The sequence below is a fragment of the Pelodiscus sinensis genome, chromosome 1, assembly GCF_049634645.1.
Source record: "Pelodiscus sinensis isolate JC-2024 chromosome 1, ASM4963464v1, whole genome shotgun sequence".
Taxonomy (NCBI): domain Eukaryota; kingdom Metazoa; phylum Chordata; order Testudines; family Trionychidae; genus Pelodiscus; species Pelodiscus sinensis.
Genome location: NC_134711.1, coordinates 181,883,893 through 181,900,418, shown reverse-complemented (window position 1 = coordinate 181,900,418; position 16,526 = coordinate 181,883,893). Strand labels below are relative to the sequence as shown.

The 16,526-nt window shown below is 43.5% G+C and overlaps 1 protein-coding gene across 6 annotated transcripts in view; it reads left to right on the top strand.

The window, feature by feature from the left end:
* The window catches only part of TIAM1 (TIAM Rac1 associated GEF 1), a 289,451-nt gene that overhangs the window by 216,671 nt on the left and 56,254 nt on the right, over positions 1 to 16,526 (top strand). For all 6 annotated transcript variants that reach the window (XR_012897942.1, XR_012897941.1, XM_075910641.1 and 3 more), the window contains 2 exons: positions 4,865 to 4,969; positions 10,961 to 11,042. Coding sequence is in view for 4 of the 6 variants with exons in the window: in XM_075910641.1 (XP_075766756.1) it covers positions 4,865 to 4,969; positions 10,961 to 11,042 (187 nt within the window). In the remaining 2 variants the exon portion in view is untranslated. The remainder of the gene's footprint in view (positions 1 to 4,864; positions 4,970 to 10,960; positions 11,043 to 16,526) is intronic.

The following is a 16,526-nucleotide window of genomic DNA, read 5'->3' as shown; positions in this document are numbered from 1 at the left end:
GGTTTCAACATTGCATTCAAAATCTCTCAATTTTCCTCAGTCCTAATCTCAGAACTAAAGGTGTTGAGCAAAAATCTTATTCTTCTAATCAAACTTCTCTAAAGTGACCTGCATTAAAGTAGATACACTTAAAATTTTCTCTGGGCCTGATTAAGAGCCCACTGACAGAAGTTGAAAAGTTTTCCTTGACTTCACTGAACTATGGATTAGGCTGTCCTTTGGGAAAGTTGCTGTTGTAAAATCATAGCAGCCCCAAGGATTAATGTATACGCTCAGTGATTTCCATAGGATTTCTGAATAGCCTTCAAGTAAACTGAAACATTATTATAAGGTTATTTCTTGGAATAGGAAGAAATCTAGTATTGCTGTTTGGAAGCTACAATATGGCTGTGTCTACACTGGGCCACTTATTCCGGAAAATCAGCCGCTTTTCCTGAATAAGCAGCGAGCTGTCTACACTGGCCCTTGAATTTCCGGAAAAGCAACGATGCTCTACTGTACAAAATCAGCCGCTATTCTGGAAAAACTATTCTGCTCCCGCTCGGGCATAAGTCCTTATTCCGGAACACTGTTCCAGAAAAGGGCCAGTGTAGACAACCCAGTAGTCTTTTCCGGAAAAAAGCCCCGATCGCGAAAATGGCGATCGGGGCTCTTTTCCGGAAAAGCGCGTCTACATTGGCCACAGACGCTTTTCCGGAAAAAGGGCTTTTCCGGAAAAGCAGCCTGCCAATGTAGACGCTCCTTTTCCGGAAAAACTGAAAACGGAATAGTATTCCGTTTTAAGCAGTTCCGGAAATTCATGCCAATGTAGACACAGCCTATAAGTATACCCCTCTCTAGATCGTGGTGAGGAACCTTTTTCGGGTCAGGGGCTACTGACCCACAGACAAATCAGTTGGGGGCCACACACAGGTGAGGGGAAAAAAACCAACCCAATCCTCACTGACCTGGACCCCTAACTGAGAATCAGAAAATAAGAGAAACTCTCCCCACTCATGCAACTTGGGGCACCAGTATTCTCCTCATGCTCCAGCCCAGCAGGGGGAGAGGGGCAAGGCTCAGGGCTGGATTAACTCTTCTGGGGGCTTGTAGCTTGTTAGGCTCTGAAGTGGGGCCAAAAGTGAGGGGTTCCGTGTACAGGAGTGGGCTGTCAAGTAGTGGGCTGAGGGTGCAGGGTCAGGGAGCGAGGTGGAGTGCTGGAGTGGGCTGGAGGAGAGTGTTCTGGTGAGGAGGGAAGGTGCAGGAGCTCACTGGGAGTGTGCTCTGGGAAGATGGGGGGGGTAGAAGTGGGGGCAGGGACTGGGGCACTTATTTGGTACAGCTCCTGGGGAGGCCACAGGAGGCTCCGTGCCAGACTGTGCTCACAGGCACTGCCCCTCACCACTCCCGTCAGCCATGATTCCCAGCCAATTTGAGGGGCGGGGGAAAAGCCAGCAGGTGAGCACCAGCTTCCCAGAGCTGGTGGGGAGGGGAACAACAGCACACACATCCTCTTCTTCCGCCAGCCAGGCAAGGGCTTTAGTACTGGCTCCCCACTGCTTCCTCCCACTGCGGGGTGGGGAACCTCAAGCCTTACAGGCTGGATCAAGGGATCTCAGGGGCTGGATCTAGCTCACAGGCCATAGGTTCCCCATCCCTATTGTAGATCCTTGACTGTTATTAATATGTCAAGCTAAACTTGTTGGCATGTAGTTCTGTCAATAACTGCCATGCAGATATGTCTGGTGTTCGTGAGGTCTCAGGCACAAGAGAGTGCAGAATGACAGAGATGGCTATTGGGACATCTGTTACATTTCTCTGTCAGTATGTGATTTTTTTTAAGAAAAATTTTTTACCAACGGTATATTTTTGTGCCACTTTGTCCATTTTGTTTTAAATGTCTCACACAATGTGTCCATTCCGTATCTAGTCTCACAGTGAGATTTATTAGAGAGCCCCCAGATTGTTAATCTAAATTTTTAGACCACTCTCAAAATACAAGACAGGTGTATAAATGTATTTTATTAGACTCAAGGTTCAGAATTTTTTAATGTGGCCATTTTCTCATCACTGGCTCTTCTGATAACTGGTGCTGCAGGTTCTACCTCCCAAATTTGAGATTCTCTGGTCTGGCAACATCTGTGGTCCAGTATAACCACAGATATTCCTGCATGAGAGCGCTCCGGAGTAGGGGGACCAGCAGCTGAGAGCCCAGTGCAGCCCTGCCAGTCTGTTAGTATCTGGCATGCAGCAGCCTGGGCAGAGTGTGATTGGAGCTTTCTGCCACCCGGCAGCAGGCACCACAACAGCCCAAGAGGGGAAGCCTGGCCAGGCCATGTTGGCCTGGGTGGTGGTGGGGCTGCAGCATTTTGGGTGGTGCCAGCGGTGGCAGCGTCAGCGTGATTGGAGCTGATGCCACCTGACATCAGGGGTGGGGCTGGGGCGGCGGCTGTGGCAGACCAAACAGGCAGCATGCCACCTGGCCAGCAGTGGTGCTGGGGGGCTGGGGCTGACCAGCAGAAAGCCCAGCCGGGAGAGGCAGCGAGCTGAGGGGCTAGTGTCAGGGGGACCTTCCATTGTCCAGCAAATTCCCTCATCTGGGATTGGTCAGGTCCCGAGGGTGTTGGACAAGGGAGGTCCAACCTGTAATAGGTTAATCTGAGCAGAAACTAATGTCTGGTTGATTTATTTTTCTGCACAGTTATAACAACCATGCTTCATTGTGTGTGTGTGTGTGTGTGTCTGTGTCTGTGTGTTTTTGTATAATAGGCCGCAAATAAAATGCCAAGCTGATCTAAAAAAAGTTTTAGTAGAATGCAGATGTCTTATTTAGCTATTTTTATTTTGTGGTAAATTTCAAATTGTTTTGAATTAATTTATATATTGTCTAAATTACAATGGTTGTCTGATTTGATACTCGGTTTTATGTAGTGATAATTTCATTTGTTTAAATGAGACAGATTCGGATATAAAGTGAACTATATATTTCTTGTTGTAACTAGTTGTGAATAATACTTGTTTCAAATGTGGTAATTTTTCAGTGTGTGAATCTTTCCTGGTTCTAGATATTCATTGAAGAATTCATAGATGAAAAACCCATAGGCTGATATTTAAATTATTCACACTGACTATTTGCTGTGCAATATTAATTATGTGTGATGTGTGGTTGGCTCTTGGGTGTTGCTTCTGCTTTGTTATTGGATAGCTGAGATTTTTAAAGCAGTAGAATAACAAATAGCAAATTATGCAATTCCATTACAGATTTCCAGTTCAATTATTGAACTAAAATCTGGGAAACTTTGTGACTATTTTCTAAATATAAACAGTGAATAATAGGACTTCACAGATAACAGTGAGGGATGTACTCGCTTCTTATATTTGTGAATCACGTCTGGATTTTCTTGACTATGTTAGTCAACAGTTTACCAACTTTGCAAAGTAACTTATGAATGACATCCTTGTGTTTGCCATTGCTTTAATGCATTTTGATTACACATTGACTTAGCCTCAGTTTAATTGAAATGTCTGAGCTGTGTAGAGGAAATGTAACTGCCATCTCCCAGTCAAAGGACATATCTGCAGCTAATTACAATATCTTTAAAGTAGGGATGGAAAGATTAAGTGGTTACCTGGTAAGCATCACCATTACGGGGTGATTCTTACTGGGTAAGCGGTTAACCAGCAGCCCAACCTGGCCCAAACAGTCCCCACCTGTGTCACAGTGGACCAAGCCAGGCTAGAGCAGCCTGTAGGCAGAGGGCTGCTCCAGTCCAGCTGGGCCCTATTCATTGCAAGCAGGGGCTGCTTCACCTTAACCAGCCCTACCACACCGTACCAGATCCTGGTTAAATGTAACACTTTAACCAGTTAACTTTTTAAGCAGGGATTCTATACCCTTACTTTAAAATGACATAGGATGTTTGCATGGGGAAGTAATCAGTGCACATCTTTAGAATATCCTATATGCTGTTTACAGTCTATAGCAGGGGTGAGGCTCCTCAAGTCTGGGGGGCCAGATGCGGCCCTCGCCTTGCTTGAATCTGGCCTCCAAAGCTCAGTACCCCCCAGCATTGGGAAGCCTGCACTGGTGCTCCAGCCCTCCTACTGCCCCCCAGGGGCTGTAGCACACAAAATCTACTAGGTTGGGCCCCTCTAGACTTTGGTGTGAGAGGGGAATGTGGACAGTGTCATTCTCCTTCTCAGGCTGGGGCCACAGGGAGGGGTTTTTTTCCCACCTCTTACTTGTGTGCGGGCCCCCGACTGATTTTTCTGTGAGTCAGTGGTCCCTGGCCCAAAAAAGGTTCCCCGCTACTGGTCTAAAGCACTGAGGTGAATATTTTATCCATAATCTTGCTTGCAGACTTACCACAGAATGCCTGATTGTTTAACATGAAAAAGTTCAGAAAGAAATTACTTTCTTATGCCTATGAAAATAGCATATGGTATCCTTCTCTTTGTTAGCCAGAATATATTTTCTACTTAGTCTTTTTAAAAAATATACTTGCATTCAGGAAGCATGCTATAATTCTTTTGCATTAATAATATTCGGCTCATCATTTCTGTAATAATATGAAATGGGCGAAGATAGAGTTGCAAAATAAGCAAAATTGAAGGTGTTACTTAAAGTAATAGCATTACCTTTGGAGCTGCGATAAGCAGTTAGGTGAAAAATTCTTATTTTGAGAACGAGGGGGATGAGAGAAACTTTCAGACTCTATTTAGGTTACAAAATGTTCACACTTCTTATGGAAGATAGAGAGCTTTTCCGTCCATCGTGTCATTATATATTATCTATCTTAAAAATGTGTGGCTTTATTTTCTTGTATATAACTGTAGCCATTGTCTTTTCTCTCTGAAAGCGTCTCTCTCCTCCTGTTTGTTGCAGACACATCAGTTGGATCATTCAGCTCACTTTCTGCGTCTTAAGTTCCTGATAGAAAACCAGATGCAATTTTATGTACCAAAGCCTGAAGAGGACATCTATGAATTGGTAATACTAATTGCTGAACAATGTTAAATGACACTTTTGTTTACAGGGTACTATTAGCTATTCAGTTGCATTCATCAAGGCGATTTAAAATCCAGATGCAATTATCTAGTATTTGTAGTACATGGAATTAGGTTTTTTGATGTTGTAGACTACAAGCTACCTTGTAGTTACAGTACTTTGCAGTTCACAGCAAACAGCCACGCCATATAAACTACATTATTTGCGTCATAAAAAATCAGCTCAACAATATTCTTGTAAACAGAGTGGATTTGTAATCACTTTGTGTGCAATAAAATCACAGTCCTTGGTGGAAACCACTATATTTAATGTTGAATTTAAACTTCCACTCTAATTCCCCTTTTTTTCTAATGTTCCTAATTTTCAGTTTGCTCAAAGAAACCTGTTTTGTGCCAAAACATTCCGTACGTACACCCTGCTTAAAGGTGATTTTTTCCCCTATAGAGTTGGAGGTAGCATCTAATATCCTATGAAAAATAAAACCTTGATCCTGCAACATTTACATATGTGTTTAACTCTAAAGTCTTAATTTGAAATTAGGGGGAGTATTCATTCACAGGCTTAATGTTCACAATGCCTGGAAGTGTTTGAAAGACCACGACCTAACATATTAGCAGGACAGCAGTACATGTGTTATATTATGCATGTGTGGGGTTACTAGGAAATCTTTGTGATTATTTTTATTTAGATGTTTCTTGAAGAGATCCTCTTGCAATTAAGATAAAATGGACTATTACCTACCATGTTGTAGTCTCTCAAATAGCTATTTACAGAGTTATTTAGTATTTATGCTGCCCAACTATCTACTTTCTATCTAATCGAGTGCTTTTAAATGTATTTAAGTGCTTTTAAAATGAATTTCTGAGGCAGCTAAGATGTTCTCTTTTCTTTCATCATAAACCATGTGATTTTTTTCAATCAAAATTAGAAATCTGTATTTTCAAAAATATTATTTGATAATGTAAGTGAAATAATTATATTCAATCTTTAAAAAAAAAAAAAAAAAGACCACGGAGGCTTCATTTGTTATGTTAAAGTATATTTTGTTTTTAGTGCTAACTGTGCTTACAGGGTTCTTGTTTTATTTTTATTTTTTTTATTTTAAATGCTGTTTAGAACAATAAATTAAGTCAGGGAATCTTTTCGCTGAAGCCTGACACACTAAACTGCCTTCCTTTCCATCTGATTTAGGGGTTACTATTATGTAAAGTTAATGCATGGCTTTAATTAGGAAAGAAGGGACTGCATAGCAAAGATCTGAGTGTTGGGTTGGAGCTGGGGTATGGGATCAGGAAGCTGGGGCAGGGGAAATCAAAGCTTTAGAGGAAAATGGCATCTGTGCAAGGACTTGAGAAGAGTTAAAAAAGCTCCTGGAGATAGATATCCATGTCTTTTGGAAACCCTGGAAGCTTAGAGGGAATCTGACTGAAACAAAGAGGAAACACTGCCACCTAGAGTTGGAGATGGGGATTGCCAGATGAAATGGTGCCATGCTTTTGTAAGAGAGTATAACACATCTTATAAGAGGCTCTTGAACTGTCTGCAGTATAAAAGTGTAGGTTATTAAATCTCTTATTTAAGGTGCCTTTCTTCTTGTGCTTATCCAGTGATAAGCTTCTAGGCTTCTATGTAGTCCCCAAGGGGATATCTTCACTGGGACAAAAACTCGCGACCCATTCTCAGGATCACTGGGCTCAGACTGCAAGCAAAAAATTGTTGTGTTGATATTTGGGTTTGGGCTGGAGTTTGAGTTGTGGGACTCTGCAAGGTGGGAGGGGTTCCAGAGACTGGGCTCCAGCCCAAGCCTGAATGTTTACACAGCAAATTTTCAGCTCTGGGGCCTGCGCTCCTTGAGTTTGACTCAGCTGACTAGGGCCAGCCTCATATTTTTTATCTCTATAAAGAGATATCACTCGAGTGCAACCTTTGTCAACCAAACCAAGCATACACACTTTGTGCAGGAGACCTATGAAGGAGGAATAAGGTGAAATCTTCCCCTACAATCTATGGACTATTCATACAGCCACTAACACATCAACCATTGGTTGTAGAAGCAGCTGTGGCCCAATGTGTTCACATATGCTGACTATTTAGGTGGTGAATCTGTGTATATTGGGCGTGCTACACAAGCCCCACAGCTTGTCCAGGGGCTAATCCACTCCTGGACAAGCAGTACTCTGTAGTCTTCAGACAGTGTAGCATTCACATGAGCATTTATTCTGCAACCCTCTTTCCCTCCCCCCTCAACCATGCCACTCCACTTTGTTTCCAGCCTTGTTTGCTGCTCAGGACTTCCTCTTTGGTTTAAATGGTGCAGTTCATGTTGAGGAAAGAGATTCAAACACTTTATGTTGTGAAAATATCCCAGTTTAAGGAATCTTTAGTAAACTTGTTCTGTTGTTTCCAGGGCCTTCGATGAAGGCCACTTATATAATGATTTAATAACTCTCTTTGATTTTAAATCAGGTTGAGGCTTTGTAAAACTGATTTGATTTTTTTTTTACTATTGCAACTTTAGATGATACCAAACAAGCTTATAAATGCTTCATCATCTTTTTTTAAAAACACCATTCCTAATAGGGTTCTTATTTGATTGTTAAAGAAACTGCCATAGGCAAAAGTCTAAATATTGAAAATTTTGGCTCTGCAAGTATTTAACCAGGTATATAACTCTACTCACATGAATAATATTTAAAGTTCAGCGTACGATTCTATCATATAATTCTATGTGCTTCAATGTTTATAACACCAGGGGGCTGAAAGTGTATTTTTATTTGAAATACTTCTTTTAGTGAATAAATCCTTAGTCATGTCCATACTGAATTGCTTCAGCATTAACAAAGTAGTTATTTAGTCAGCTGATATGTTTGCAAAGTTAAGGTAAATGTTTTTCTACACGCTGGCCAACACAGACAAAAACAGGAGCTTACAGGTAGGCTGCTGATCCTGCATTTAGGCATCTGAAGGTGGGATGCTTTCAAAGAGAGAAAGGACATTCCAGTGGTTAGGACACTAGCCTACGCCCTGAGGGACCTGGGTGCAATTTCTTACTCTTCCACAGATAGCCTATGTTACCTTGGCTAAGTCACTTACAAGGCTAGCTTTACAAAGGTTTATAGGGATCTAATGGTATTGTCAAAAGATGGTTTCACTGGCAATGAGCTGCCTACTTTCTTGTGAAAATCCTGTTAGATACCAAGTAGGCATTTTGAGGTATCCAAATTCCTTTGTAGATCTGACCTCTAGCCACTCTGTGCCATAGTTCCCCATCTGTAAAATGTTCCACCTCGCAGGGGTGTGGTGTAGATCAGTGGTTCTCAAAGTGTGGCCTGTGGACCCCTAGTGGTCTGCGACCATCTTGCAGGTGGGTCGCAGGCTCAGGGCTTGTCCCCCCCGCAGTGAGGAGTCTGTGCTGGCACTCCATCCCCTCCCCCCAAGGTTGGAGCACCAGCACTGGCTTCCTGTTGCAAGGGTAGAGGCAAGCCTCACCAGCCAGATGTGACTCATGGGGGCTCCGTGCGCTGCTGCTCCGCCTCCCCATGACTGGGAAAATGGTAGCACAGGAAACCTCTCACCTGGAGGCTTTCCCCGATTCTCCCATTGGCCAGAATCATGGCCAGTGGGAGCAGCAGGAGGTGTGGAGCCCGGTAAGCGCCCTCCATCCCTTTCATGCCCCGATCCCGCATCTCTCCCCTCCTCCCCCGCAGCTCCAGCACCCTCCTCCTGGCCAGACCCCACTCCCTCATCATGGCTGGCTGGTGGTCCACAGAAAGGTCTGCATTGAGCAGGGTGGGCCACAGGCCATAAAGTTTGAGAACACCTGGCATAGTTAAATACATTAAAGACCAGGAGGTGTTCAGCCCCTCACAGCTGTGGGAGATATGTGCTGTAAAAAGCACAAGTCCCACTGAGTTCAAGTTGCAACCACTAATACAGGTCGGACCTCCCTTGTCCAGTACTCTGAGGATCTGAGTGGTCTCGAACAATGGAGTTTGCCAGATGAGGGGAGGTCAAGCCTCCCTACCTACTGCCGGGTGGGGCTGCATTCCCCGCCGCTGCCTGCAGTCCCACACTGTCCCGGGCCTGGCCAGGGTTGTGTCCCCCACTGCACCAGGCCCGGACAGAGGCCGGCCCCGCTGCCTCCAGCCCTGGCAGTGGCTGCGCCCTGTCCCCCTTGCCGCAGCGCCAGTCCGGGCTGCGCACCCAGCTAACTCCAGCCCTGCCTGGGGCTAAGCTCCTCGCCATTACCCTAGCCGGGACTGCACTCCCCTGCACTGCACCATGCCAGCCCTGGCCCGAAGCTGTGCATCTCACAGCGCCAGCCCTGGCTGAGCCTGTGCTTCTCACAGCACCTAGTCTGGCCACCAGCCCCACTACCTCCAGCCTTGGCTGGGGCTGAGCTCCTGGCCACCAGCCCTGCTTAGGGCTGTGCTCTCCCCTGTGCTGGCCCCGTTGGGGCTGGGCTCCCCACAGCTGGCCCAGCCTGGGCTGTGATTCTGAACCTGGCCAGCCGGGGCTCTCTGGTGCAGCAATAGCCATGATCCTGCCAGACCACGGATGTTGCTGGACCAGAGAGTCACAGATATTAGAGGTTCAACCTGAAGGTGGTGTATAGCCTGGCAGAAGCCATTTCAGTTTTGGTTATTTGTGGAAGTTTGATATAGAATACTAGAACTGGAAGGGACCTCGAGAGGTCATCGAGGCCAGTCCTCTGCCCTCATTGCATGACCAAGCACTGTCTAAAACATCCCTGATAGATGTCTATCTAACCTGCTCTTAAATATCTCCAGGGCTGGAGATTCCACAACCTCCCTAGGCAACTTATTCCAGTGTTTAACCACCCTGACAGGTAGAAAGCTTTTCCTAATGTCCAACCTAAACCTTCCTTGCTGCAATTTAAGCCCATTGCTTCTTGTCCTATCCTCAGAGGCCAAAGAGAACAGTTTTTCTTCCTCCTCCTTGTGACACCCTCTTAGATTCTTGAAAACTGCTGTCATGTCCCCTCTCAGTCTTCTCCTTTCCAAACTAAATAAGTCCAATTCTTTCAGTCTTCACTCATAGCTCATGTTCTCTAGACCTTTAATCATTCTTGTTGCTCTTCTCTGGACCTTCTCCAGTTTCTCCAAATTTTTCTTGAAATGTGGTGCCCAGAACTGGACACAGTAGTCCAGTTGAAGCCTGATCTGTGCAGAGTAGAGCAGAATAATGACATCTCATGTCTAAGAGTATATACCAGAAAGTGGTATTCCTTGCACAAACAATCATTCTATGTTTTGAGTTTGTGGTATTTTCCTCCTCATCATCATCATAAATAAGTTTTAAGAGAGATCTTGATAATTTTATAAATTGGATTATATGATGGCGTTGCCTGTAGTAGCAATGTACTGGGCTTGCTGACCTACCAAAAGATTTCAAGTGTGAAATTTTGTAGTAGGGAAGTCTCTGTTTCAGATGTGATATTCTACTAACAATTAGGAAATAAAGAAATGAATTGAAAAAAATCCACTCTACCAATTTCAGGATATAAATAAATATAAAATGAACTATTTCAGACTATAAAGAACAGGCAGCATGTAAATTAAAATTCTGATTTAAAATTTTAAAAATAGTTTCAATACAAATAATGGTTTAAATCTATTTCTAAATTAGAATTCTTATCTACATGGATTTTTTGCAGATGATTAAATAGAAATACCTGAAGGCCAAGCCCTGCATTCCTGGAACACTCAGAACTTTACTGATACATGGACTTTGGCATATAACCACATGCATGCAAGCAGTACTAGAAATATCACATTCCTCTCTTTTAATCACAATCCACTGTTTCCAGCAATTCATTTTACAGGTGTGGGGGAGGCTGCAATAAATAAATGACCCCTCTGCCCCTTTAATTAAAAATAACTATCTGCTTATAATGAGAAAGAGTACAACCTTTTGTGCTAATGTGTTTTTTAAAAATATTTTTCTGTTCAGTTATACAAAGAAATTGAAATCTGTCAAAAAATTACACAGCACATGCAGATCGAGAAGTCTGATTCGTCCTCTGATTTTTATGGTAAGTTTTCTTCCTGATTTTTGTTTTCTTATGAAATCCTGGTATAAACACACTCTTACTTGCGATTTATTAAAAACCTTAAGGGACTGTTGTGCAAAATAGCAAAAGCACATGTGACTCTTGTGTAATCCAAAACAAGAGAAGCCATGAAAACTCATCTTGCTCACACTGACAGTGGCTGGATTTTTTTCGTTAACAAACTGAGTGCAAAGCCTATGCTGGCACATTAACTGTAGCATGTGTAGCTTCTTCACAAAAGTTATAATGTGAGGTCCAATCTATAACGCCCTTCCCCTGTCCACCCTCATCGATCTAAGATACACAGTTTCAACTATGCTATTCGCATAGCTCAAGTTGGCATACATACCACAGTGTCTTCCATGTGGTAAGGTCGTCAAGGGCTGCTCTCCTGTTGACTCCACCTACTCTTCTCATCTTGATGGAGTACCAGAGTTGACAGTAGAGCACTGAGAGACATAATAAATCAACCTCCATGGATCGATTGCTGCAGCATTGATCCTCCATATAGTGAAGACAAGTCCTGAGAAAAGGCAATCTTTGTGATTAGGAATGTGGCACAGAGATATGCAGATGTAGTGTGCTTTTATCACCTGGATAATGTTTGTATTACAATCATGTTTGTATTATCAGATAAATTGTGACTTTGTGGTAAGTCTCAAGTAACTGTGTGTTGTTTCACTGCTATAGGAACAGATGGGGAAGCCAACTGACTCTGGCGTGGGCACAGAGGGTGGTAGTGTATACTGTTGGGGTGTACATTCCAGTGCACCCATGTAAACTGTGCTGCTGTGGACTAAAAGTTTTCTAGGGTACATTAACGTTAACATAAAGACCAGAATCATAGAGCTGGAAGAGACCTTAGAAGGCCATCAAATTCAGCCCCCTGCCCAAGGCAGGATTAATCCCAATTAAATCAACCCAGCCAGGGCTTTGTCAAGCTGGGACTTAAACACCGCTAGGGATGGAGACTCCACTACTTCCCTAGGTAACCCATTCTAGTGCTTCACCATCCTTCTAGTGAAATAGTTTTTCCTAATATCCAACCTGGACTTCTCCCACCACAACTTGAGACCATTATTCCTTGTTCTGCCATCCATCACTACTGTGAACAGCCTTTCTCCAGTCTCTTTGGAACCTCCCTTCAGGAAGTTGAAGTCTGCTATCAAATCCCCCCTCACTCTTCTCTTCTGCAGACTAAATAGACCCAACTCCCTTAGCCTCTCCTCCTAGGTCATATGCTCCAGCCCCTTAATCATTTTGTTTGCCTTCCACTGGATCCTCTCCAATGCATCCACATCCTTCCTGTAATTGCCCAGAACTGGACACAATACTCCAGATGTGGCCTCACCAGAGTCAAATAAAGAGGAATAATCACATCTCTGGATCGACTAGCAATGGTTCTCTTAATGCAACCTAGTATGCCATTAGCCTTCTTTGTAGCCTTCTGGCTACAAAGGCACACTGTTGACTCATGTCCAGCTTCTCATCCACTGTAACCCCCAGATCCTTTTCTACTGCTACTTAGCCAGTTGGTCCCCAGCCTGTAACAATGCTTGGGAGTCTTCTGTCCCAAGTGCAGGACTCCTACACTTGTCCTTGTTGAACATCATCAGATTTCTTGTGGCCCAATCCTCCAATTTGTCTAAGACACTCTTGACTCTATCCCTTCCCTCCAGCATGTCTACCTCTCCCCTAGCTTAGTGTCATCTGCAAATTTTCTGAGGGTGCAATCCCTCCCCTCATCCAGGTCATTAATAAAGATGTTGAACAAAACCGGTCCCAGAACCGAATGTTGGGGCACTCCGCTAGAAATCGACCACTATCCTGACATCGAGCTGTTGAACACTACCCGCTAGGCCCGACCTTCCAGCCAGCTTTCTATCCATCTTACCGTCCGTTTATCCAATCCACATTCCCTTAACTTGCTGGCAAGAATATTGTGGGAGACCATATCAAAAGCCTTGCTAAAGTCAAGGTATATCACATCCACTGACATTCCCATGTCCACAGAGCCAGTTACCTCATCATAGAAGCTAATCAGATTGGTCAGGAATGACTTGCCCTTCACGAATCCATGCTGACTATTTCTGATCACCTTCCCCTTTTCCAAGTGCTTCAAAATGGATTCTTTGAGGATCCCCTCTATGATTTTTCCAGGGACTGAGGTAAGACTGACCAGCCTATAGTTCCCTGGATTGTCCTTCTTCCCTTTCTTAAAGATGGGTACTACATTTGCCTTTTTCCAGTCATCCAGGATCAATCCTGATCTCCATGACTTTTCAAAGAGAATGGCCAAAGGCTCCTCAATGACATTTGCCAACTCCCTCAGTACCCTCAGATGCATTAAGTCCGGACCCATGGATTTATATACGTTTAGCTTCTCGACATAGTTCCTAACCTGGTCTTTCCCCACCAAGGGCTGTCCACCTTCGTCCCATATTGTGTAACTTAGCGCATTAGTCTGGGAACTGACCTTGTCCGTGAAGACAGAGGCAAAGAAAGCATTAAGTACTTCAGCTTTCCCCACATCATCTGTCACTAGGTTACTGCCCTCATCCAGTAGGGGCCCCACACCCTCTCTGATCACCTTCTTCTTGCTAACATGCCTGTAGAAACCTTTCTTGTTATCCTTTACGTCCCTTGTGAGTTGCAATTCCAATTGCGCTTTCGCCTCCCTGATAACTCCCCAGCATTCTTGAGCTATACATTTATACCCCATTCCTAGTCATCTGTCCAAGTTTTCACTTTTTGTAAGCTCCCTTTTTGTGCTTAAGTTCACCAAGGATTTCCCTGGTGAGCCAATCCGGTCTCGTACCATATTTGCTTCTCTTGCTACACATTGGAATGGTTTCTTTCTGTGCCTTCAATAAGGCTTCTTTAAAATACTGCCAGCTCTCCTGGGCTCCTTTCCCCTTCATCCCAGGGGATTCTACCCATTAGGTCTCTGAAGGAGTCGAAGTCTGCTTTTCTGAAGTCCAAGATGTGTATTTTACTACTCTCTTTTCTTCCTTTGGTCAGGATCCTGAAATCTACCATCTCATGATCATTGCTTCCCAGGTTGTCACCCACCTCTTCTTCCCCCATTAGCTCCTCCCTGTTTGTGAGCAGCAGGTCAAGCTGCGCACAGCCTCTGGTTGGATCCTGCAGCACTTGTACCAAGAAGTTATCCCCAACATTCTCCAAAAACTTCCTGGATTGTCTCTGTACTGCCATATTGGTCTGCCAACAGATGTCAGGGTTATTAAAGTCCCTCATGAGAACCAGGGCCTGCAATCTGGAAACTTCTCTCAATTCTCCGATCTATCTCCTGGTTATGATCTATCTCCTGATTACCTTGCTGCTTTAAGTGGAGCACCATCTTTCCATGTCCCTCAATGAATTGGGACCAAAGGACCAAATGTGCCCACCCATTTCTGGCCTTCTCCACTCTCTTCCTTGCCCCCTGTAGAGAGACTATATAATGACCTTCCAGAGGATGCTTTCCCATACATCAGGGGGAGAGGAATCTTTTTTGGGTTGGGGGCCAATGACCCATAGACATCAGTCGGGGGCCATACACAAATGGGAAGGAAAAAAACCCTCAAACCCTCACTGACATAGCTCCTGAATGAGAAGGAGAAAGACATACTCCTCACACTCTTCTCCCACACCAAAACCCAGTCTAGTAGCCACGCAGTGGGAAGATGGAGGGCAGGAGCACAAGTGTGGGTTCCCTAATCCTGAGGGAGACCCTCAGGATTGGGGGCAGGATCCAGTCACGCTGGGGGCCACCCCTGTCCTTCATAGTGCTATCCACAGCCTCTGTAGTCATCTCAGGAAGAGTAGAAGTGCCTAGTGTCCCTTTACTTCCCTGCCCGAGCACTTGAAACAGGCCACAATCCTGTCCAACATAGGCAGGCTTTGGGCACACGAGTCTGGAACCCAGTGAAGTCTATAGAAACTCCATGCATCTCTGAAGCCAGAATATACCCTGTAATGTTATCACATTTATAAATAGGGGAGATGCTCCATTTAACATTTTAGCAAAATCTCTGTTCTTTCAGCTTTTTAGTATTCAAAATTACAAACCTTTAGGTTGGCAAGATTGCCCTTTGGTCAGGCAATTTTAGTATTTTTACATTACTTTTGTAACCTACCCTCAGGCAGCCGATCTGCATCTTTCAATGTTTATCTAAATATTCTGTTTTAATGAATAGAATAATTTTGAATCCCCAAACTGATTATTATACAGCTGTAGGCCACTTTGGATGTTGAGTTCTGGTGCAAAGCAGTGACTGTCTATTTGAAAACTAAAGATTTAAGACATACATATTATCTAGCACAATTATGACCCCAGGTTCAATAATTATGTTGTGCCTGGGATGACTTCCATAGCTAAAGGCTTGTCTTTATTCCCTTTTGGGTGTATTTCAGTGGCAGGAATGTAAAAAAGGAGGAAATAATGAAAACAAACTATTGTAAAATAAAATGATCATTTAAGCTGATTGAGGCAGGAAATTTGTCTTATGCGTAGGCCTGATCCTGCCAACAATACCCTTCATAATGCTAACTCATTGAAAGACATAGCAAAACTCCTTTTGACTTTAACGAGTGCAGAATCAGGCTTTGAATAAGGTGTGGGTCTTGCGGAAATAATATTAAGTGATCCTGTAGTATTAAGCCTACATTAAAATGCATGCATATGAGAGATGAATGCTAAGGTTGCAGGTGCATTTGAATTGTTAATGTTTGACATTGTGTCTATGTGGATTAATATAACCTTTGCAATTTTAACACAATGCTTACTTATGCAGTTCTACCAATATCACGTGCTTATCTTTACATGCAGAGAGTAGTCCTACTTACCTCTCACAATGTGGAAAAAAAAGGGAAGCATGTCCATACGCTTTTATGGCATTGGCACCTCAAACTCTGCTGTCTTCACAGGTTTTTTTTTTTAAATTTCTTAGTTTAAAAAATTATTATTAAAAAATCCGTAGTGTGGTAATATTGTAGCCCCAAATCAAGAAAGCATTTAGGCACTTGTACAAGTGCTTCCATGAATAGAGATGCATTGCTGAATTGGAGTCTGTTAGGTAGCAATAGAATGTACCTATCCAGTATCTTAAACTATTACATTGAATGAGACAGTGCTCCTACCACCTTCTGTATGCACTGTAAAAGACTGCTTCTTAATTACCATGTGTTTTCATTACTGTGCTTCATTCAATCCAAAGCAAATTTGCTGCATGTTTTTTTAGATTTTAACACTATGCCTTAATGCAGCCACCTTGAGAAAGTGTTATTTAAATTATAGGCAACATTAACTATTGCTGTTGCTAGCATTCCAGCTACAATAATAATAATGATGATGCTTGTACACTTTTAATCTTCGTACAAACTGTTAATTAATCCTGATGATGCCTTTGTCAGTTAGGGATGTATTACTATCTTCACTGAATAGCTAGAGAATTGAAGGCAGAG